At 39.5% G+C, this 25,405-nt stretch overlaps 1 protein-coding gene across 2 annotated transcripts; it reads right to left on the reverse strand.

Annotated features, from left to right (window-relative positions):
• Positions 1–430: 430 nt before the first annotated feature.
• RRAGD (Ras related GTP binding D) lies at positions 431–25,152 on the reverse strand. Of its 2 annotated transcripts, none has more exons than XM_064508775.1 (7): positions 25,050–25,152; positions 15,228–15,523; positions 14,587–14,786; positions 13,446–13,560; positions 7,368–7,510; positions 5,407–5,555; positions 431–3,452 (listed from the first exon to the last, which is right to left on the reverse strand). In XM_064508775.1, the coding sequence occupies exons 2-7, from the start codon at positions 15,468–15,470 to the stop codon at positions 3,301–3,303; spliced, it is 1,002 nt and encodes a 333-aa protein (XP_064364845.1). In that variant the 5' UTR covers positions 15,471–15,523; positions 25,050–25,152; the 3' UTR covers positions 431–3,300. The 2 variants fall into 2 exon arrangements, with proteins under 2 accessions (XP_064364845.1, XP_025949186.2); XM_026093401.2 differs by having other exon boundaries at positions 24,911–25,137.
• Positions 25,153–25,405: the final 253 nt, after the last annotated feature.

The raw sequence follows: 25,405 nt of genomic DNA on the forward strand, positions 1-25,405 counted from the left end.
GAGTAGTTTGCTCCTGCTGATTACACTTCAAAGTTTCTGTGCTGATGCACAGTACAACTCTACACACAGGATTTTAGAAAGACATTCCAGCACTGTAATAGTTTCAACAGCCCATGTCCCAGTGCATGTTCACACATTTTAACTCCTCAAAGAATCCATGTCGTTAAGTACTCTGGGCAGCTGCCTACTGAATTACTTACAGAGACTTCCACCACTGCAGCAAGTTGCTAGAAGCAGTGTTTTACAGCTATTCAGCTTCTGAGATTAGGACTTTAAAATGTCTATGGGACACTAAGTTGGTGTGGGTTTGTTTGTTCAAAACAGAGTATTTTAAAGACACATAGCTACTTCAATAACGGTTCCTCCCATGTTTAGGCAAATCTGATGATACATAAAAATGGAGACTTACAGATCAGCCGTTTAGGAAATATTACATGGTTCAGAAACTGTTTACTTCTTGCATGATTTCCAATTAAAAAAAATACATATCTCTACAGTGCTTTGTCAGAACAAGGTCCTGTAGCCTAAGGGATGTTTCCTCCCTTGAAAATAAAAACTAGAATCTCAGTAAAACTTAGAAAGAACAAGAGACTGAAAATAAGACGTTCTTCAAGAAAAAGAAAAATCCCTTGCATGCCTCACTGCTCAGTCACTTCAGCTAGTACATGAAAATCTGAAGTACTGACCAGAAAATGACTAGATGTAAAACACACAAGCTATCACCTAAACTGGAAAATACCAAAATTAAGCAATAATTTTAATATTCTGTAAGTTTTGTAATCAAATGTGTTCGAAACATAAGAGATCTTATAAAAATTATTTTTATCCTAATAATATCCAATTAGAAGTTTTATATGTTAGCAAAATTCATCTGGTACCACTAAATTACACAGCGTAGTGTATGTCAAATTCTGGAGGGAACTATTAGAGATAACTTAATGGCAAATGAAAGGCTTAAATAAGGTAAATGTCTCTCTAAATATGAGGGTATGCATGGTTATATAGGTGTAAAATATGAATGCTCACACATAAGGCCAAACATACAGAAACCACATTCTTTAGTCATGATTCATACCATAGGCAGTATGAAAAGACACTGCTACTCTTTTAAGTGTCTGGTCCAACAAATGAAACAGCCTGGTAGGTGCTTGTCTCATACTCACACACATCTGAAAGGAGGCAAGCAAGAAGACTGGGTCACAATGGTAGGTTAAAAAAAAAAAAATTATGGCTGCTCTTCAGTGAAAGTACTGTGGAACAGAGTGTTGCCAAAAGGCAGCTACTCTCCATCATCAGTGTGGTGAACTCTGAAGAAAGCTCTACTTTAACAGAGAGGTTGGTCAGAAGAGCCACCCTCTCCTAAGAAGGTGGGTGGCAACAGTACCAACTGGAATTTGAACTCTCTGTGTTTTTGCAGCATTCTGCTTTCATTACAGCTACTGTCATTATCCTTCACACTAGCACCAGGACCAACATTTTTGTCTATTTCTGCTGTTTCCCACCTTCCCAAGCACCCAGAACTGCATTACTTATCAAGTGAAACTAGTAGCCTAGCTCCATCTATTAACTCCTTTTTCTAAGAACTCCACATATATTTGATAGACTCATGCCAGAAGAGCTAATTTGTTCCAGAAAGATAAATAAGCAAAGCCATGTGCATCAGGCCGCAGTAAAGAAATGGAAATCATGGTCTCTCTTTAGGCTGATGTTCGGGTAGAGAGTGCCTTTGCATTCAGTGCCAAATGGCTCTTCTAGCTCATGTACTCAGTGCAGCACCAGAGCCTGAAGATCTGTCAACATACTGTATAGAGCATACAGGAACTTTGCATTTGCATTCAAACCACTGCTGAATTTAGACTTGTTTATCATAGGCTAAAACCCTCTTACTTTTCCAGAGAAGCTAGCAAACACCAGCGACTCCTGAATCATAAATAAAGATGCAGCACTATGCTTTGCTGTAGCTAAAAAAAAAAAAAAAAAAAAAAAAAAAAAAAAAAAAAAGCTTTCAAATTCAGTCCTTGCTTCTGTCTCCACAGCTGTCTCACCTAGGGGCAGATTAGCTGATGATTGGGCAAAGCACAGCTCCCCTCACCAGAGTTGTTCTTCCCACTAGGAACTAAAATTTTACATCACTAATTAAACAAAAACAGTGAATACAGAATTCAGAATGTAAGTTTTACTTCTTTTTAAGTTTGAAAGTGCTCTGGTGTCCTGGTTGATCCTGTGACAAATGCACCCACAATCAATATTAAAATAAAAAGCAGTTATGCATTCTGATTACTACAGCAGGTAGATTCTCCAGTCCTCATTTTAAAGATCTCTTTTGATTTCAATAGCAGATGTACCCAGTGCAAACATCTATAGGATTCCCTACCAGTACATCTGAAGTTTTTGTACTGGCAGGATGAAAATACATACAGATTCTTCACTGCACCAACTGCAGATGCACAGACTCTCAAAACAAGCTTACCGATGTAAATTCAACCTTTCACATACACCACCCTGCTCCAGAGCCTTATAAAAATACCAATGCAACATAGAGCCATTTTACAAAACAATTATCTTTATAGAAAGGTATTTTAGTGGTATATGTTGAGGTAAAGAGTAAAAATAGACCCAGCAGAGGGCATTACCAGTGTTATGGAGAACTCCGGGTAAAATTTGGCCAAAAGCGTGTTTTATAAAAGCTAATATTTACCTACCAGTTATGATCTCTGGCAAGGTGCTTATTGCTACCATACTTCAAAAGAATTCTTCAGTTTACAAATTGAAAAATATATGAAATTAGTTCTGTATGAATGTTCGGATTAGCTGTCACAAATTTTAAAAGGCATTATACCAAGTTTTCTTGATTGTTTACTAACCAATTTGATTTTAGCAGGTAAATAAACTACAGCATACATTTTACCTGACACCATGCATCAAAATCACCATAAAAACTAAGTTTATCAAAGTCCAACTCCACAAGGAAAACATGAAAAAGTGCAAATTATGTACCCAGTATTTCTGTCACAGCTGATTTTTCTTAATATGGCATGAAAAAGGTTTACAGCATATATTAAGAAAATTCTTACAAGTGTTCACCTCAATCCTTATACATACAACATTTTGCTCAAAGTGCTCACTATATGAAAAAAACTGACTGGATAAAAATATTTAAACAGTGCTTTCTGAAGGGTCAGGGAAAATTCATATAATACATCAGTCCCATTTGTTTTCCTCTTCACTCAGTGCAATGAGATGCAGAAGTCACGTCAACTTGAAGAAAAGCTTTGCTCTCCACGTGCCAGTAGGCCTCAGTTACAGTGGCATTCTTGGTGTCCCATTGGGGGTGGGTCTTTTATTTTTTCGCACGTGGCTTTGATGTTTTCGAGATCTCACTACTTTCATTCGTACTTCAAATACTTCTTGTATGGCTTTTCGAAAACAATGGAAATTGTAGTCTATCAATCCTATAGAGACAGAAGTGTTTTCCATATTAATAACGCTTTACGCAAATTAAGTTAATGAAAAAATGGCTTATATTCTACATTTACTGAAATATCTCACTTTCTAGAGGTCAATCAGTGAACCTTCTAGGCAATTTTTTATATGCTACATAGAAGCGCATTTGATAAATACAAGTACTTCAGTGAGCATTATAGTTTCAAACTGTGTCCTGTATTAAATATACTTACTAGTCTTACAGAAAATGGACAGAAAAGCTTTAAATATGCATAAATGCAGATAAAGGTTTAACTTAATTAAGAGCTTTAGGGAAATACTCTGTATACTAAGATAAAAATTAAACTTCCATAAATTATGTGTCATTTTATAACCGAAATAAAAATGAGTAGGATATAGTAATCAAAGAATTTTGGTTTTTTGATATGTAACCTTTGAAATGGATACTCAGTAGAAATATTATCAAGTAACAGCTTTTCATAACAGCCAGTTATACCTCATCTTACACTGCAACTGAAAAATACCACCTTAGATATGTTGTTAAGTTACATATATGCATAATAGGCAGTTACCACGTGAGTGGGCTGAATGTGATCCCACAGAAAAGCTGTAAAGCCATATTGGTATTCAATCTGAAGACTTACTGAGTGCTACAAACTGTGCAATATTGCAATACAATTCTAAGATTTTAGTACTGAGCTTATGACCTCATTCAAGGTTAATGCCATAACCTCTCTCAACTCAAATACTCTACTGTTTTTCACTTTAATTTCCCTAACAGGAGATGATACATATTTTAAGTGGTTTAAATCTGCCATGTTACTTTGTTTTTCCTTTTTTTCAGAAATTGTTTTCCCTCTCACTGGAGTTCAGACAAAATATTATTTGGAAGTCACCAGGGACCAAAAATCAATCTGTACCATAATACCAGAGCCGTACAGTTAAAATGTACTAATTACAGCACCAAACGTCCCAAACTATGTAGACACAAAAACCTGACAGTCGCAGACAAAGCCTAGTGAGTGCTTATCCAACATGGTGTCTTTTCTGAAACAGTCTTATTAGTAGGTACGTCAATGTAACACAGTAAAAAAAGAAAGTGACAGCATCTAACATTCATAAATAATAATGCTGGTACAGCTGTGAAAGAGAAATCTGAGCAACTGAAGTTCTATAAAATGAAAGCTAAATACTCTGTCAATCCACCAGCAGACATAGCACGAGTACCGCATTCACAAACACATCAACACTGCCTGGTGAATTAATAGCACAAGAAGGCAACACAAGCCAAGATGACGATGGCTCGTTCTTCCACAGTTCAGTTCCAGTCTCAGGGCATTTGACTAAGACCAGTAATGCTGTGAACACCATGCCAGTGTAGAGAGAGATAATGAGCTAAGCCTTTCATATCAACTTTGACCAACGTCAGAGAGATTACCAAAGTTATGTACTTTAATTTCAAAATATGAAAGCCGCCCAGTTCATAAAGATAATATGAAAGCTGCCCAGTTCGTAAAGATACTGCTTCTCAAAGCCTCCTTTTAGACGCAAGAAAAGCAGGAACATATTTCTTTCTATCTGCCAGCCTCAATAATTTTCCCTTACCTACAGCACACAAGCTGTTCCAAATGCATTTGCTAATGCCAACAAGTGCACGCAACATTAGCTAAGACAAAATGACACATCCTACTGTTGCCGATGGAAGCTCGTTGCACTGGATGTAAACTGTATGTTTTGATATCAGAAATCTGTCAAATATATTTACGATTTCATCTTATCTTAATGCCAGCACAAATACCCCATACCTTTAAACATAATGTTCCGTAAGCTCTATCAAGGTGTATTTACCTTTATTATTTGTGATACAGCTAGAAACTGTATCAGCAAATGACAGCCATAGAGTTATTCATTAACTTGCAAATGTAAAGCAAAAGTACAGCAATGTTAGACAAGGGAAAATACCTTTTCTCTCAAAGCTTTCTTCTCTTACAAAGCAAACAAGAGCAAGAAATTTTGTCACTTCTTTCAAATAAAGGACAGTTGTATTGTTCAGCTTTATGATTGCCATTGATTCTTTGTCATAAGGAGTCCCGGTGCCATCATCTTTGAGCCTAAAGTGCAATATTAAAATAAAAATAATAAAAAATACACACACACAAACAAGATAAGCCACCAGATGAGCTAAAAAAAGTATCCTGCTTTGGTTCTTTTATCAAATAATGTCAAACTTTAAGAAATTTTCATTTCATCGACCTTTCAGGAAGACTCTTCTTCAAACCAGACAGTGTAAACTAAGACACACAGAGATTAAGTCGTTTATCCAAATGCACACCACATCTGAGATCTGGGGCTAGAAATCAGATCTCAACTGCCAAGTAGCTGAACTGGAGCCCAAATTTTTCTCTGTTATTTGTAAACCATATATCAAACTTATCTGTTTTCTTATTAATGAACTATACTATGACTTTATCTAAAATATATGAAACAGTAAGTCTGTACTGATAATTCGAAGTCCAGTAACCTTGCTTGGGCAGTGGCAGCTGACTGATGTCTCATGATGGCTTGAACTCTTCTTCGTGAGAAGTTTGCTTTTGCAATATTGCATCATGAAAAGAGATTTCACCTTCACAGATGAATATCATCACATAAGCTTCATACCTCGCAATTTTACCCTCACTACTAAAAGCATGCACAGATTTTGTTTAATACGTAGCTATCAGCTATCTCCAAGAACTATTGCATCATTAATAAATTAAGGTAGTAAGTTCTACAGATGCTTCAAGAAAGCAAGAGAAGAAATGAATATCACATCTCTATATTTAAAAAACAGGGCAAAGATTTCTGGTGACAAACATTAAACAGTTAGGCAAAGACAGTGGCAGAGTGACATTTGGTGAAGAGAAAGCCCCACAAGTGCTCTACAAATAATAACTAAATGCATTATTTTTTGGACTAAACAGTAGCATCCTTTTCTGTACAAAAAAAAAAAAAAAAAGGCCAGAGAATCAGAATTCTTTATTGTATGTCTGCAAAACACTAGTTCTTGTACAGTTAGTGAAGCGACTGAATCCAAAATCTGACAGGTATAGCAGAATATAAGAAATTTTACAAGGGTATTGAACAATTTGTCAAGATTTCAAAGTTCCAATAGTTATTGTGCTCTTCACACAGCTTTTCCCTTGTAACTTCTCTGAGACTGCAAGAAACCTATAAATCAGTAAGAATTTCAGGCTACACTCTCTAACAAGTATACTGTGATTTAACCTAAAAGTCTATGCATCTTTATGCACTAGTTCTACCTTAATGTGCTCCTGCCATTCCCAGGAAGAGCTGGCATTCCATTTGGCCAAGGGCCAAGCCATGTAAAACAGTAATGTAACTTGCAAGGAGATGTACATGCTACTCCAGAAGTTCTACAGTTGCTAATGGAAAAGGATAGGAAACTGAAAAAAAAATAAGGCCATGGAAGGAAATGGGGATGAACAGATGACTGAAGCAAGAGTGAAGCAGTTCTTTGAGGCCGCTAGGGGCCACTAGCTATTAAAGTAAACAAAAGTAGTAAATATGGCCCGCCTTTTATTAAAATGGCAAGCATCCTTCTGTTAAATTTGCCCATGGGGAACAAAAGATAATGTTAATGTTTCCTTTTATTTAAGGACGGTTACTTCCCACTCCTTCCTCCAAATAAAGTTATTAGCATAGAAAAAGGAAGGTGTTCACAAAAGAGGCTGTGGCAGGGAACAGTGCTTCTTGCTGGCAGGGGAATCTGTACCTCAGAGAGCTGCTATTTCCTCCTTCTGCCCAGCCCTGACTCTTATAGCAAATTACTCATTTTTGTTATTGGTTATACCCACATCACTAATTTTGAGGTCATTCAGAATTTTGGTACACAGATCTATGAAAAAGATTAACAATTTACTTACCCATATATACAAGAAATGTCAATCACAACATCTATCATATCACAGCAGAGCTCATAAGTCTGCATATCCACTGGAGTACTGTCCGTTGCAATATAGATTTTACTGACTACATCAAATAAAAACGCTTTTTCAATCCCAGAATTCTATTTAAAAGAAGAAAGAAAAATAAAATGGAAACTATGTCTTCAAATTAACACCAAACTTTGCTCCCCTATTTGCCTATTACATAAAAAGCTAAGCTGCGTAAGTGAAAGTTCTTTTGCAATCATGCTGATTTCGAAAGAACTGCACAGCACTCTCATTTTTGTATCAAACAGTGATGCTCACAGACTTTCTAACAAAGATAAAGGATCACTGCACTGACCTATACATCCCTGCTCAAAAAAGCTTGCCTTAACATTCACAAAGCAGAAAAGAACAAGCAATAGGAAAAAAAGGCAGTTTCTGGATCTGAATAGACATAATGCCAAGTCAGACTCCTGAACTCCCCCTCTCTGGAAAACATCTGAATAGCTTGCATTTATTTTCTGTTGAAAACATTCCAGAAAAATCTTTTGAGGTCAGGCTTTTGGGGTCTTGCTCTCCACTCTGACAGTGGACATAAGAAGAGGGCTTGTAATTTAAGGTTATTCTAGATGGACATTACAAAGGTGGAAACAAGAAAAGAAAAAGATATAATGGACAAGGAGGAACTGAAATACTGAGAGCAGCAGGGACTACGGAATTAATTTCTTAAGGAAACTGAGAAGTTTTCTCATCAGGGCCTGTAACTGTGGTACCGCTTGGCTCCTTAGAGCATCTTTTAGGATCAAAGGAGAAAGACCAGTATTTTGGTGGTGATCTTTCAGCATTCAAGTAGCATTGGTGGTCACAGTCACGTTGATACTACTAAGGCTGGCTAATGTGATGACAGCTATGTTCTTGTCATCCTGCCAAGCTGATTAAGACACTCTCTATACTGGAGATGTATCATATTTGCAGCTCTAAGAGGCTACCGAGGAATGCTAGCTCAGTCCCAGCTCAAACTCTTTGTGTAGATAAGGTAAACTGCCATAAGCCTCTGTTTCCTGAAAAAGAAGAGGAGAAAATGTGTACTGTTTAACTGAAAACAGTAGCTTTGCTTGCTGATACCAAGGGATTGCAACTGGGAAGTTGTCCCAGCATGAACACAAAGGGCAATTTCCCAGTATTGCTAAGGCTCAAGCTATCAAATATGCTTCAGAAAACCAAATACACAGGAAGAGAGGAATCTTTCTCCTATCAAGCCAATTTTTTTTCCATATATGGGCTTCCCTATTAATAGCTTGGGACTGTTGCCATAGCAGTTTTGTAATTACACTAAAAACACTCTGAAAACCCCTAATATGTTTTAACAGTTTTAGCTTGGTTTGCATTTACATTTTTTTCCTTCTTCTCTCTTCCTAAGTGAGCCATTAACGAGCCATTTAAGAGACTACAGTGACCTTCCCACTATCCCACACTTCTCAAATTCCCTGAAATAGGTGAAAAGATTTCAATCTGGGTATGCTACTGTACGACAGCCAAGAATATTTTGGACAGTTTCATTTTAAAGAGGTTTAATTCTTCCACCAACACATAAGGAACTAAGACTGGAAGCACCCATCAATAATGACATAGTATGAGGCAAATTTCTTGTACTTCATTATGGAAAAGACTCCATGAATGGCACATTTCAGTAATTCATTAATAAAATATTATTCAAAGTGAAGTATACACTCTGGATACTTTACGTGCATGGACATATGGGCTGAAGCACATGATATATAAGTGCTAAAGGAAGATCTCATTGTTATTTACAACCACCAAGTGGTTGCAGAGAAGATGAAGTCAAACTCTTCTCAGAGCAGCAGAGTGGAAGGACAAGCAGCAGCAGACAAGTTGGAATTCTGACTTGATACAAGAAATAAAGAGTTTTCACCATAAGGGTGATCAAATACCAGAGCAGGCTGACCAGAGAGGTTGCAGAGTCCCCATCTTTGAAGCTGCTGAAAACACAACCGGACACAGTCCTGAGCAGCCTGCTCAAACCAGCCTGGCTCTGAGCAGCAGGTTGGCCTAACTGGCTTCTAGAGGGCCCTTCCAAACTACATGGCTCTATGAGTCTGTGTTCTCTGAGCACTAAGAACAAAAATGTATAAATATTTATTTTGCTTATTCTGGTCACATGTGAGAGTTGTGCAGTTTTAATTTTCAAATAATACATTAATTTTCACAGCACCTCAAACTTCAAAAGATACTGTCAAATAGGATTAATCACAGGACTCAGGCTGTATAATAATAGCTGTAGATATCATATGAATAGATAAGATATGATAGATGAATAGATACCTGTAATATATTGCCAAATGACTTATTTAAAAGAAGTAATTTTAGACAAAAGAGTTTGGAGGGCAAACTCTGTAGCACCATTTATGAGGAGCTGATTATAAAATTTTCTATTATAAAAGGACAGACATACTGCTATAAATTCAGCTGTACAGGTAAAATGTTCTTTAAAATGTTAAGATTTCAGTAGCAAATATAATAAATAACCTTTAACAATGAGAAGTGTTTTTCCATCTCAGAACTCTAGAAGTTGCAGGCTGTCTATTCCTGCAGTGACGGTTTAAAAGGTTTCCATCCTGAGATGTCTGCCATGCCTGGTGGTAGGAGCAGCAGAAAATCTGAGTAGTGGCTATTCAGTTATCGCACATTGGAGCTTAGTATCTTAACAGAAACCAGCATAATTTTCAGTTTAAACTAATATGTCATGTTATGACCTGCTGAGTAACAGGCACCCGTTTGTTTCTGCTGATCTTTGCATTGTGACAGAAACTTCTGCAAAGTGGTAGGATGGACTGCCAGGGGTAGCAACCACTTAAATTGTACAGGCATGACTTGACAGATTTCATCTGCCAGAGTTTTTAGTGTGCCTTTAACTGATGAAAGAAAGGACTTACCACAGTGCTCATAAACAGCTCAGGGGAAAAAAAAATACCGGTACAAAAAATAATTACAAGGTCTTAAGAAGTCAGGAAACACTGGACATTAAAAAAACACTATTCAAGTAGACATTATACAACTAATACTCAGTGACAGAAGATGATTGTAAGAAATGAACTATTTTTCTTACTAGAGCACAAGGCACCTTATTAGAGAACAAAAGCCAATAGCTACCTTATTCAGCTGAATGAAATCCTGCCACTTATGTCAATGAGAGCAGGGTCAGAATAAGCATTAATCATCTGTGCCATAACCCCACCAGACTGTAAGAAAATGCAGTATGCGCAAGAAGCTTCTCTGTTCACTATGGAGCGTTTGACAGAAGTGTCCCTAATAAGAACAAGGCAGCTCATTGGGAAAAATCCTCTACCATGAAGCTATATGTGTGACTACACTTTGGATTGGTCAAAAATATTAGGAAGCTGAAATTCAAACCATGTCCTTCAACTATAGTAGATCTGATAAAGCAGAATGCAGTTTCTATTCTTCAAATGGGGTGGGTTCAGTGAAACTGGTGGTATTACTCCCACTACTAGGTTAGGTGAAGTGGCATATCCTTTTCCTTCTTGAAATTATGAACGGTACGCCAGGATCTGACCCTGAAAAGTCATTTTTCAAGGAACTTTGAGGATATCAGCAGGAATTTACAGTTAGGCATGAATTTTGGGCAGTTATTTAAACAGGCCTTGTGGCAAACAGAAGATTTAGTGAATATTAAACACTACATTTGGATTTACAGATTGTGAAATTTAAATAATAAAATTAAAAAAAAACTAATTTAATTTTCTCCATGATAACTCATTGATCATTTTTAATGCACATTTTTCTAAACAACAACATAAAAGCCCTAAAAGAAAAAAGGAAAATCCACATTCTCATGCCACGTAACTTGATTACTCAGTATGGCCATGGCAGTTAAAAAGCAGATAGCCCTCTACATGAAGCTCATACAGTGTTAGCAGAGATTTAGATGGTTTTTGAATGCCAGACCAACAGTGTTATTTTATGCTTTATAGGCAGCTGGAGTAAAGAATGTAGAAGCTTACACACTGTGGCACTATAAGAAGTTATGCAAAAACCTACTATGAACTTAAAGTGACCACAGATCTATTTTCATAATCACCAGCTATTTGTGCTGGAAAGTTTTCGTGGCATAAACTAAAGCATATTCTCATGAATACTGCTCAATTGCAGAAACTAAACCAGAACACCAAACCCAATTTTGATATCTAACGCATGGCTTCCTGAGGTAAGGCATGACCAAAATCCACGTCAAGATTCCTAACCTGATTTGTTCTCACTGAGTTGTTAAAGTGCAAAGGCACCCACTATTTAATTCTACCATGGAGAATAATGTTTTCTCTTCCTATCGTTGCACATAAATTCATTCCGAGTTTACTACATACAGTGCTCTTCCACAACAGAAGGCAAGCAAACTGAGGACACGAGAGCAAGACTTTAGCTGTACATCATTAACAAACCGGATTATACTCTATTTGGACTTAAAAAAAAAAAAAAACAATTTGAGACTCCTTCCCCTACTGTGGACCATCTCTCAGGAACACTTTTTCAAAGTTCCCATTCATTTGAAGGAGTTGTTCTTCCTTACCAATTACATGTGATATTCTAGGTATTATTGAAGCTGCCTGCTGGGTGTCCAAAACACAAGAAACTGCAACCAGTCATTCAGGAAAAAGCCCATGATTGATTTATCAGTGGTTCAGTACAGACTCTCCACTAATTCCAAGCAACAAGCAGACCCCATGTAGAGACCAGAGTCACAATCTGAGTGACTGGGATGACTGGCACAAGGAAGGCAACCATCTAGAAGAAAACAGCCCTAAGACTGTGTAGCATATTCAGCATAATATCTAATTGCTCCAGAACTGGATAATCATCACCCTTTCATTACCTTTCTACCCTATGTGCAGACTGGATGATAACTGGCAAGCAGTCCAGCAACTTTGAAGAAAGACCTCCCCGTAAACCTGGCCCTCCTTTACAGCAACACATCCAACTTCTTCCTCTCTCTTCTCTCTCTAATTTCACACCCAGTATTGAAAGACTGTAAAGTCTAATTATATCTTACCACGCTGTTGAACAATATTACATAATCCCATCACATCGAAATCACAAAAAGGGACAACAGAATACCTTACTTGGAAATTGAAGCTTGACAAATTTGTGCTATATGCAAGGTGCAAAATTATAATACTGGGAAGAAGAGTACAGTTTCACAACCCGCTGTGACCTAACTACCACCAAAAGGGGAGTTCCCCCTTTTCCCAACCTACCCACTCCGTAACCTTTGCTCACAACCACATGTTCCCACATCTTATCTTGTGCCAAAACAAGAGCATTTTGGACTCCTCCATGAGCTGCTTTTAACTAAACAGTCAAAAGAACTGGACGGTCTTTTGCTGCATTAGCGTGTATCACACTGATTCCACAAGGCAATAGCTGAGTGCCAGGACCAGTACAAGGAGGGGAGGGGACCACACAGACAGGAACAGTGGAACAAACAATCACCCCTTCAGTGGTAACAAGCAGTTAGATTGCTTCCCAATTGGCCTTGAGCATAACTATGAAACTTGGAATGGATTCTTATCTCTGGAAATTTTAAGGCAAGTGAAGATTTTCTTAAGAGAGGTAAGCTTCAATAAGAGGTAGAAGTAATTATAGGAGGTATTATAGACTTCCCTACATAGGAGGTCAGACTAGACAATGTTCCTTTAAGAATTTATTTAAATGGATTCTAAGTACTACTTAAAAAACAAACATACACATAGCTTTGCAACATTCAAGTTAATGTATGAGTAGAGAAGTAATGACTGCTAACCCACTTTGTGTGTTGTTTTCATTCAGTAGCTTAGTGTGACTATCTCAGTAGCACAGCAAGACTGTTTAACAGACAGGAAGGTGGGGGTCAAGCTTCACATCACTACATTTCAACAAATTTTTGCTAATTTCTCTGGAAGTTCACATTGCTTACAATCTCTCAGAAGGTTCTCAACAGATATCTGAACATGCATGTTGTATATAGCTGGATCTACAAAGTACATAACAAGTACTTACTGAGATAAAGATGTTAAGTAGGTTTTCCAGTGTTGGCAGCTGTGGAATCAGTTTCTGTACCACTTTGCTAAAGGCTTCAAATATAGAATGATCATATATGCTTGTCAGATAAAAGCTGGAAAAAAATGTCACCATATTTTCTTTTTAGCCACATACTGTGAACATGATGTACCTTGCATATGAGTGAAATGAAATATTGTCAAAGCATCAAGTGCCTAAAATTATGCAATTACCCCTTGTGATCAAAAGTTACACGTTGTAACTGAAACACAGGACTTCATACAGGAAACTATACACTCTCATGATTATATTTGGCATGACAGTACACATGTCTATACACAAAATCCTAGACACCTCAATCTAGCACTTGATGTAGAATTTTATGATGTGATTCTCATCTTGATATTCTTAGGAAAGTATTTTTCATACTGCAAGAGAGCAATATTACTGAATATATATATTATGATTTACATTTTGAAAGTTGTGGACTAATTTAACAACATGATGATGCAGTCAAGTTGTTAAAAGCTCTAAGAGTTGGCATGTTCATGAAACAGGTCTCTTTTTATTAATATATTTGTACTTGGCTTTAAAACCTAAGAATGACATGAAAACTTGATGTCTCCTAGTTCCTAGTCTGCAAAAATACATTATTGTTTATTATTTGCTACAATAATCTGCTTTATCCACAGACATAATGCAGAGACACAGCATCTGTCTTCCCAAGCAGCTCTGAGCAGGCTGCAGCAGCAAGGACTGGCGGTTGGGAAGGGATTACAAGACAGAGGATGGCTTTCAAAGAAGGCAAAAGGGATATGATTGGCAAATACAGTCTACTGGGGGCTGCCATTTTCCAAACTATTTTACTTCAAGATAGCAGCTGCAGCAAAAACTGGCAAGACTAAGGCTTATTCATCATCTGTTTGTAAGTACTTCCCCTCCCCATCTTTCCCTTCAAGACAGCACCCAGAAAAACAATCCTTTGTTGGGCTCAGGTCAGATGCAATGCCTGTGACCAACCTTTTCATTTATACATCAAATTCTTGTTGCCTGCTACTTCAATGGAACAGAAAATTATAACTTGTCAGATCAGCTGCTCTCATCTTTGACTTAAGATTCTTTGCAGAGCAACTTCTCTCACCTGAGGTGAATCTTCTCCAATCCAGCATCTGCAAGGTCATCATTTGCCCTCTGGTGAATATCTCTCTGCGTTTCAATCTTGTGGTCATCAGATAAGCCATCTACTTTATGGATAAAGATTTCAAAGTTGATATCTGGATTCACTTTATAGGCTCTGGTCACAGTAAGATGCAGCCGAGCTAATGCTTCCATATAATCATCCTAATGAAGGAAAAATAAAAGCTACAACTATAGGAATGTTTTAAAAAATAAAAATTTTATGATACTTAGTTTTAGATAATGCTACAGTTCAACAACAGCCTAAGTTTTTTTTTTCCCTCCCTGATATTGTAAGTAGAATCCTGGGCCTACATCCAACACGTGCACTGATCTCACACTGTCAGTACTTGGGAATCTGAGCAAGAAGCTTGAGTGTTAAAGCAAACTAGTTAACCGCTTCTGAACGTCTTGAAGAGAGACATTTAAAATAACCAAACAGCTCTTCCAGTTTTAATGACTTTCTTTAAATGTGTGTTTGTAACTAAGTTATTTATTTGCTTTCTTCATGCTTTCCACTCCATTTCCCTATTGCTGAAGGAAGAAAAGAAAAAGTAGCTTAAAAACCCCCCACTTTTTTTTTTTTTTTTTTTTTTTTTTTTTTACCTGAGAATCAATAACAAATATCAGTGCTCCAGTGCCTCTGAAAATCATCTCATAGTCAAATGTAGGATCAAAGAAGTCAATCTGCCCAGGAAAATCCCATATCTGAAAGTTGACAAAGGAGCTGTTGGAAACATCCTCTCTGCAGATTTTGTTTGTGCTCTCCAAGAAGAGGGTCTCATTTGGCGACATTTTGTGAAAGACAACTTTCTGAATGGAAGACTTCCCACTTCTTCTCAATCCCATTAGCAGGATTCTTGGCTTAACTTCGGTACTGAAGGGATCATTGAAATCCAAAACTGAATGAAATAACACAAGAAGAAAAATAGTATACTACAGCAATATAATATAATCACACATAGACATCCTAAAATATCTAATTTTACTCTCCATCATAATCAGCTGCAGGTTTTTTGCATAATAACTGATACCATTACCATCCAGTTAAAGAATATACTCTTAACTAAAAGACTTTTACAACCTTTCAGCAATTCTCCCACAGCAGCCTGAAGACTGACTGTTCAATAGTTTTTTGCACTAGGCACTTCATGACACACTGTAATTGGCATCGTAACAAAGTTGGTGGGTTAGAAGACCAACCAAGGAAATGGGATCTGACTGCAAACTCTCAGCGAGGTAATCTCAATCTAGCAAAGTTTGCAAGACTTGGCTCTGACTGAACATTTTGACTTACATACACTAATATGGGAAGGGGAGGGAGAGTTGCAGTTCTTTCTTCCATAATGTAAACCAACAGTGTGCTTCTCTGAGATTAAGACAACAGAAAGCAGTGTTTAAAAAAAAATTCTTTACTGCTACAGCTTGGAGCCTAGACATTGTAATTTCGGAAATTCAGAAGCTACAAAAAAGCATTTTCCCTCCTTATTCCAGTCTGGATTTTGGAGGAAAACTGATGCATCTTCTCTACTGCAACTTAATATTCTTTGCCTCTTTAGGTGGAATAGATATAATTTGATTAACATGTAGAAAATCAATGCAAGTATAAATAATTTACTTTTGAATAATTGCAAATATACTCAATATTTGTGTAATACATCCATCTGTATAACTTAACTGTGTTTTTTTCTCTAAAACAGAAAAACTGCTGATTTATTTTAAGAACAATTATTGATTCGTAAATGAAATGGCATGTTATATCTGTGTTTATCTGAGCATAAACAGGAGGTGGGAAAAGACCTCATATTACAATGCTGATACAAAACAAATTCATGTCTCTAGACAAAAACCTTGAAAAACAAATGCTATGGTTTTATACATACTTATTACTGTTTGGTCCAGAATTTATAAAAATACATAGATGGCATGCTGTCCGACAGTATCACGTGAAAACTGCTTTTTATTATTATTTTTTTTTTAATAACTTCACTGAAAATATTTAGTAGAAACAGAAAGCATCCTGAAGGACAGATGTGAAGTACTGCTAAATACCATTTCCAAACTGTTACTGGCCATTCTGAAAACATATTTTATTAAAAAATATGTCAGTTTTTGCCAGCATTTCCAACTTTTCCATAGAATGCTTTTGGCAAGGGAGAGAAATAACCTTACTTCTCTCCAAAGGAGAAAGGCTTTCTTTTTTGGCTTTCTTTTTTAAATCGTAACTGCAGCGAATCACTGGTCTGATACGGAAAAGTTTTCTTCACGTTATTCGGCCCTATCAGTTATTTCTGAAATATAGTGCATCATGACTAATGCATTCTCCTCCCTGGATATCTCTGTAAAGCTGCTCAGAAAATTTAGGTAAACTGTCCTTCTCACTATATTATCTTTGAGGCCTTTCAAGAGCTCTGTTTCCTTCACTGCATCAGATACAGGCTCTCTCTGCCTTTCAGGTTCCCCAGAAGTTACGCCTGCCAAATCCCAGCATAAGATAAATCCTTGTCTGTTTCCTGCCAGGAATGCCAGGCTATATCCTGAGTTTTATCTGTTCCCGTCACATTTTGTCTCCTGTTCCCCATACCTTTGGGAAAGATCCCTCAATGATAACCAGAAAGATAATTTCTTATGAAGAGTCACCTCTAACTTGATTAAAAGAGACCAATATTTCCTGAAAATAATTCAATAATTAGCAAGAGGCTATTACTGCTGACTTATTTGTTTTTATGAAATATGCTACTGTTTTCCACTTCCCAGTCTTCTTGCCCTATTTGCTTATTTTACACATATGTCCTATACTTGCTTCAAATTATGACCTTTTCAGGACTGTATCTTTTTTCAATGAGACTTAAATAGGCACTATATAGAACTAAAAATGTCAGATGTGCATGATACCAAAGCGAGAGATGCTCCTCATAACATAAAAGAGAAAGTAAAACAGAAGTACAAATTATTTTCCCACATTTTAGGATAAAAGTCTTCATTCTCCCCAAACTTGTCCACCTTAGCAAGAAAAGAATAGAAAAGAAAGCAGCAAAATTGCCCAAACTCAGAATAACTTATCTCTGTTAAATTCTCATTTATGGATCGGTCTTTCTATCCATAATTTCAGTGTTCAGTAACTACCATAAAAAGTCGACACCAGAAGTAAGCTTCTTTTTGTATCGATAGGCTCTTGTTCAAGTAATTTACCTAAATCTAAATTGTTTATGAAAACCACTAACATTTTCCTCCTCCACCCATCTCTAAAAAAAAAAAAAACCTGCATGTGTATACTTGCATGTGGTATCTGTTAACAGTAATGATCAAAAATAATAGTATGAACAGATTGACGCAGGACTGATGTAGGTGGAAAAAGATTATCCTAATAGTAATGCAAGGAGAAGGGAGTTATCAGCCTGTAGGTTAGCCTTCATTTGAATCTTTCCAATTTCTATTTACAGAGGGAATGCTGTAACCTTGACACTGATACAAAGGCTCAAGAAGTACTAGCCCAACGTGCAAACTCAAATTTCAAAACATGCAATACATACCAGTACTAAAGTGATTCTAATAATAACGACATTATCCCACATGAATTTCTAACTCAGCTTTAAAACAATCTCATCCAATTACAAATACCCTTGACAATAGATAGTTACATCATGCTGCTGGACAGGAGGAGTGAGTCTGTTAGTTAAATGTGTGAACTCCAAAAGCCACAGGAGGGCTTCTCTTCTTTAAGAAATCAGACATCCTGGAAGCTATCAGAAGCAAGAGGTCAGCTCGGCAGGTGTATACTTCCTCTGCAATGGGACTTACAGAACAGTACTGGGCTCATGAGGAGTCCATTTCTAAGACGGTTAGGCTCTCACACGCTATTGAATAATTTGTCTTAAACTCTGTAAAAGGTACTTCTCCAATAAATATGATTACAGCACATTCCCTGCCTATCTGCAAAACAAAGGCCTGGGAACACACTGATTTCTTATGCTACCTACCCTAGTTTGAAACAGGTGTCACTAAGACGGAACATTTTGTAGTGTCAATGCAGTTATATTAGCATAGAGGTACTTCTGGGAGTAAACCATGCTGTTACATCCATAAGCACATAAATATATAGCTATCCACACCTAGGGTATATCAGTTTAATAGTTTCAGGTATCTCTAATCAAAATAGCTAAAAATTGCTGCATTTAGAGTAGGTGTGTAACTTTGAAATGTCCTTTGATACCGAGCTGAAAAGGGTACTTTACGTGGACGTAGAAAGCTTTCAAACACTCCTGTGATATCCTGTCTGCAGTGTCAAGCATAAGCAACACAAAGAACAGATGCCAGTACTAAACCTGCAGGATAAGGCTCACAGCACAAAATGGTCAGGTTTAAATCGCTATCAGACAGCAGGCTAAACACACTAGCTGTCAAGTAGAACCAGACTTCTCTCACTAATTGCATAACAAACTATTCAACAGCAATTCAGAGCACAAAACAATTACTTTTCTTTCCCCTTTTCTGCTGAGATGAGTTTTGAATCACAAAAAAGTGGCACAAACATCTGTTCATACACGTGTCCTTCTTGCATATACCCTGCATACTTAAGTGACCAACTTTATTCCAAAAGTATCAAAATACAAAAGAAGCAACTTCATGAACAGCAATTTAAGTTGTGATCCTGTATTTCTTGGACAGGCAAATACACTGAGGTTACCTGGAGTTCTTCTCAAGTTAAGATTGTTGATCAGGAAAAGCTAAGTTGGTGAAAGATAATGAGCAAGACACCTAGAAGAAAACCTGACAAGGAAAGAAAGTTCATTAAGTCTTCTATCCCTTTTTTGTCACCCTCTCCACCTGCTCATAGAAGTAGTTTGTATTCACTTAAGAGTCAGTTATCTTCGTATTACTGATTTCTTATTAACCTAAATATTTTCATTTTTTAGATTAGAAATGGATTTGAATTAGATACCTTAAGGTTTTGATGATTTGGCCAATCACAAATTTTAAAGTAATGGAATGATCTGAGTCCCAGTCTTACCTTTCAGCTTTAAGAGGAACAAGAAAACAGGAGTTAATTTTCCAGTTATGTGTTGAGAGAGAGATCAGGAGCATTTCTAAAGATGAATTATAATTAAGCATAACATGAGGAATAACCACAGCTTAGCAACTCAGCACAGCGTTACCACTACAGAAGTTAAAGCTACACAACAGATGCTCCTATGTACTAATGTTACAGAACAGAAGTTTTATTCACAGTCAACATTTGGGCAGAGGGGACCAAGAAAAGAGCCTGCCCATTTATTACAAAACCCAATGAGCTGAAAAACATGCAAAGCTTGAAGGAATCCTTTGCACAGGAGTGCATTTCACATCCAGAGGTGATGATCAAATCTGTACTCTGTTCTTCAAGCATCATACACAGCTTTTGGAAACACAAGAGCAGGATGTACATCAGGAATGTAAATAATCTTGGTCTTGCCTGTTTGTACCTCTTGAGTCTTAGTTACCCAAGAATTACAGCTTCACAAGTCTTACAGTGTCAGCATAAAACATCCCTCTGGCACCACCTACTGGCTCATGAGTGGGTGAGCCCGTGTCACTACAATGACTGATACAGTGTTGAGAAGTCAGTAACTCGGATCCCATGCGTTTTAAATACATTTGAAAGGCCTTGACATGTATTATCACATACTGTGCTCTTGTCAATTATCATCTGTGAAACACTGTCAGGTTGGAGCAGTGCACAGATGAAACCCCCTTCAAGTAAAATAGCTGCAGGAGGTGATGTCGGTAACTTGGTAAGAAGCAGCCCATCCTCCTAATGAAACACAGCCAACTTTTGCTAATCCACAGGCAACAATATCTAGAAAGTAATAAGCTGCAGTCAACATACTGCTCTACTGTTCCTGTCGACCTGAACAGCAATTGCAGCATCTTTCTGTGACTGGAAAAAACACGTGCCACAATACTTCCCCACTTACAGAGGAATAATTAACCTTTGCTCTAGGATGATGCTACAGTACTTTCTGTTTTGATGGGTACTGTCTTGTCAATAAAACAAACCAAAGATCCAGGATTTAATAGTGTTTCCTCCACCTTACCCTGTTCTTTAATGCACAAGTTTTCTATAGATGCCAAATGTATACCATGATTTCATTAATGTGCATCTATCCATACATCCTGCAACTTGTAAAGCATTTCAGCCATCAGAAGGGAAAACAACTTATTCAAAGCTTTACAAGAAGTAGTTTGAATAATGTGCTTAATAAAAGCCCTTAAAGAACAGTCGTCTGGCTGATGCTTTATTGCCTTTTTCAAAGAATTAAACTCCAGCTTGTTCTGTATGCAATGGAGCTTACAAAGTCTAATTGGCTACAGATTTCTACTTTGTGTCCCCTTCCCACCACAATAACCCCAACTTCCCCCAAATATCTTATGACACATCCTCCAAATAACAGATATAACATGCTGTGACCGATCTGGAGCTAAACACACGTCAGTTGGCTAGACAGTTCACATGTGTGCTCCGGTTAGCCAACTGCTGCCAAAGAGAACACGTACATCTGCTCAAAAAGGCTTTCATTTGCATCTCTCTCCTCCTCCCAACACCAATTTTCAGACTTGTAGGAACTTAATTATCTTTGAGACTTTTCTCCTTTCTTTCAAATTTGGTTGAAAGTGGTCAACACTTTCCAGTGTTCTGATAGGTGATGAGAAAGGAATGGGAAGACAGGCTAGCTACATAGTCCCCTTTTCTTTAAGGAATTAGGCCAACAATTCACATGTATCTTAAAAAAAATACTTTAAATAACTTGGGGGTTTACATTGTTTTTATATTAAACTTTTCCAAGCTTGTCCATTTCTTAGTAAGCATTTCAGTTCATAAAAAGAACTGCTTTTTACTGCTTCTTTATACATACTGGAAAAAATACAGTTGCAAGTGAAAATAGTTATTAATGAGTAGAATGAACATCAACTCTTTTGCTAGTCAGACTGTTATTTAGATTTTGAAATTCTGCCTATTCAAAGATAGGAAAATGTAAATGAATATCATCCAAACTTAAGACTAAATTGCAAGTGCTATAGCACTTTCCTTTGAGAGAGAGTTAGAGATTACCTTATATGTAAAGGAACTGAACGATACACTGCCTGCCCACATTCTTTTGCAAAGTACATGACAACTCCTTCTTTAATTTGCCATGGAAATGCCAGTAGATGTATCACCGCAACTTCCCAGACAAGGTTAAAAAGTGTGATTATAATATGAATAAGAGAAACACTGAACTATTATCTGTTCTGCAACGAGAAAGATAATTTTTCCTATTGCTAGCTGAAACATATTTCTTATTTCATTCATTTTTGCACAGAGCAAATGTCAAGTTTTAACCTTTACGTACAGGGGACACATCACTCCCAAACTTTCCGCTTACGTATCTCCAAGCCTATTCATCTTATGCAATTTCCAGTATTCCTGTGACTGTAGTATTTCCAGCACATTAGAGTGCTGCCAAAACAATAGTCTTAGAAAACACATACACTGAACATCTTCAATGCTAACAGATGGCCTGAGCCTAAAGAGTTAACAGAAAAAGCTCATATGCAATCAGGAAAGCTGTTCAACTACTGTGGGTTTACAAACATTGCAGAAATGCCTGGTGGAAGGAAATTCTTGTGGCTAAAGAAAAGACTCAGAACCAGAAGACCTGGTTCTACTCTGCCACAAATGCTGCACTCTGCAAGCATAAGACTTAAAGCTACTTCCTCAGACACTATGCAGAAGATCTCCCCACTTCTAAATACTTTTTAATTGCATATATCAAGATGCCTAGGCTTTACATAACTAAGTGCTTTAAGGTCTATTAATATGACCCCATGTGTAAAGTTAGAAGACTGAGGAGGACAAGAGCATGGGTTTTAGCATTCAAAGGGGAGATAAGAACCAGTATGGGCTAAGAGAGGACCAACAGCAAGTTTTGAAATCTCCCACGTGCTTCCTTCCTTCAACAGCCATGCATAGAAGTCGCTCTCCTTTTCTATTTAGAAAGAATGAAAGGGCAATAAAAGTGGAGTCTGTGACACTGAATCTTGCACTATTTACTACACAGATCCAGGAAGAGAGAGGATAGAAATTGGGAAAAGAAAAGCCCCTTCCCCTGCAGCCCAGTAAGTGTTAAATACACAAAACTCGGATCCAGATCCCAACCCCCTCTCTTAAATATGCTCTAGCCGTCATACTCCAGAGACTTCAGAAGCAAACAGAAAGCCAGTGGATCTGGACAGTTAAAACGACCCTTTGTTTTAATCCTGGATAGGAAGAGGTCTCTGCATGGACTATCTTGTCCTGCTCTTCTGGATATAAAGGTTTGTTTCTATTACGTACAATATTCTGATGTAACTCTGAAGAAATTTTGAAATTTTTAGCAATTTAACAAGGCTCCTACTGAAAAATAGCCAAATAAATTCCTCTGAGAACAGAATATGGATTACTTCCCTATAGAAAATACTAAGTTAGCTTTGCACAAAATAAACATGCTAAAATATATTCTCCCTGCGTCAAAACAAAGGCAATTCTTTAGTAGTTTCAAATAAGAGTTTAGTTAGTCTCTGCTATAGCTTTACATCCTGCAATGCTGCATACCTAAACTTACACCATGAAGGAATAACTCTCAAAACACCAAGGGGAATAACTTGTTCTTTCTCTCACCCCAAAGTTGTATTAATCAATGTGATACCTCCCCTGGCAGCTTGTAGGACTGGGCCTCCAGGAGAAAGGGTTTAGCATGCCAATAATCGAAGTAACCTTAAAAGATGGCCTTTTATTATGCTCTTATAAAAAAAGCAAAATTTTTTCAGCCTGATATATCCACAGTTCTCCAAGCTTCTTTGGGAAAAATATTTCAGAAGAATGAATTCATGTTCTCAATGAAAGCAACAGGCACGGAGCTGGCATGCCTTTTTACTGAATGAGATTGCTTTTCCTGGTAAACCTGTCCTTTCTAGCATCACCATCCATATTGTCACAGACATGCTACAAGTAATATGGGTCCTTATACGCACAGACAACAGACATTTAGCAGAGCCTACCACTGTGGGGACTGACATTCACAGCTGCAGAGCAGCCCTGGATACAGAGCTGTGCACAGCTGCTGCCTTTTATAGCCTGACACCCGTCCCCCCCACCTCCTTGGCACACTCAAGTCACATCACCAGGCTGTGACTGCTCGTTTCTGTAACTTGCACCCCAAAGAGGCAAAAAGAACTGAAAGATTTCTCCCCCTTTGTCTACACTTTTTTTGCCTCCTTTTCTGCTCCCACTTTTCCCTATATCTGACGCCCTTTGCTCTGCTCCTGTGTCAGAGCCTCCCTGACCCCACAGCAGAGCTGAACTGCCCCTCTGTCCCCATCCCCTTCACCCGTCATTCCGCAGCATCCCCTGCTCTGCTCAGGCCTCGCAGCTGAGCCCTCTCACCAGCACCCCCGGTGCCACCCAGGCCTGCTCTGCCTCCAGGCTCCCTTCTCCCCACACCTCCAGTCCCCGGCTCCCTTCATGCCCTACTCCTTGCCCCAAATCCCCCAAGAGCCCAGCCTTGCTGCTTCCCTGACCCACATACACACAGGGACAAGCCTGACTCACCTACAGCCCCCCAGCTCAGCACTCAAACCTTTGCCTCCGGCAGGGGCAGCCCAGTCTCGCCCCTCGACATCCACACTTCAGCCCAGACTCCTGCCCTGCTTCACCCCACATCTCTACCCAGGGCTGGCCCCTGCTCCACAGCTCACACCTCAGACTGCAAACCCACCTCACCGCACACCTGCACGTAGGGCCAGCTCCTGCCCCACAGCTCACACCTCAGAGCCCTACACCTCATCCCACATCTCCACATTCACGCCTGGCCGCTGCCCCACAGCTTACACCGCAGACCCCTACCTCATTTCACCCCACATCTCCACAGCCGGGGCTGGCCCCCACCCTGCTTCACCCCCCACCTGCTCCCAGGGCTGGCCCCTGCCCCACAGCCCACACTTCAGACCCCAAACCCACCTCACCCCACACCTGCACATAGGGCCAGCCCCTGCCCCACAGCTCACAGCCCAGACCCCCATCCCACTTCACCCCACGCCTGCCCCCAGGGCTGGCCCCCGCCCCACAGCCCACCCCAAGGCCGGTCCCCGCTCCCGCCAGGCCTCCCCCCAGCCCGTGCCAGGTCCACCGGCAGCCGTCCCCCGCCGGCCGCGGCTCCGCTCCCCGCCCCGGCAGGGCCGGTCCCGCCGAGGCGGCGGCTCTGCCCGGCGCGGCCGCGGCGGGTGGCACTCACACGTCTCGTCGCCGCCGCTCTCCGCGTCCCCATCCGAGAAGGACTCGGCCCCGTCCCCGTAGCCCGCCAGCCCCACGATCTCCTCCTCCTCTTCTTCCTCCTCGTCCCCCTCCTCCTCCTCCTGCAGCTTCCTCGGCACCTGGCTCATGCCGGCCGCGCTCCGGCAGCTCCCCGCCGCTCCGAGGGCCCCTCTGCGTCCGGGCGGCCTCTGGCCGCGCCGCGCCGCGCCGCGCCGCGCCGCGCCGGGGGCAGGCTGGGCGGGGAGGCCAGGTGCCGGGCTGGCGCCGTGCCCCGGCGGCGGCCGCCGCCGCCTCCCCTCCCCCGCACGCCGCTCGCGGAGCGCGAGGCAGAGCCTCCCGCAGGGGAGACGGGGCGGGAGGCGGGCGGCAGCGGCGTGACCCGCGTCACCTGACGCGGCCGGGCACTGGCACACAGGCACTGCCGGGCGGCGCGCACGGGCCGCGCGCGCGCGCGCACACCCACACCGCCCCCAAC

The sequence above is a fragment of the Dromaius novaehollandiae genome, chromosome 3 (assembly GCF_036370855.1).
Source record: "Dromaius novaehollandiae isolate bDroNov1 chromosome 3, bDroNov1.hap1, whole genome shotgun sequence".
Taxonomy (NCBI): Eukaryota; Metazoa; Chordata; class Aves; order Casuariiformes; family Dromaiidae; genus Dromaius; species Dromaius novaehollandiae.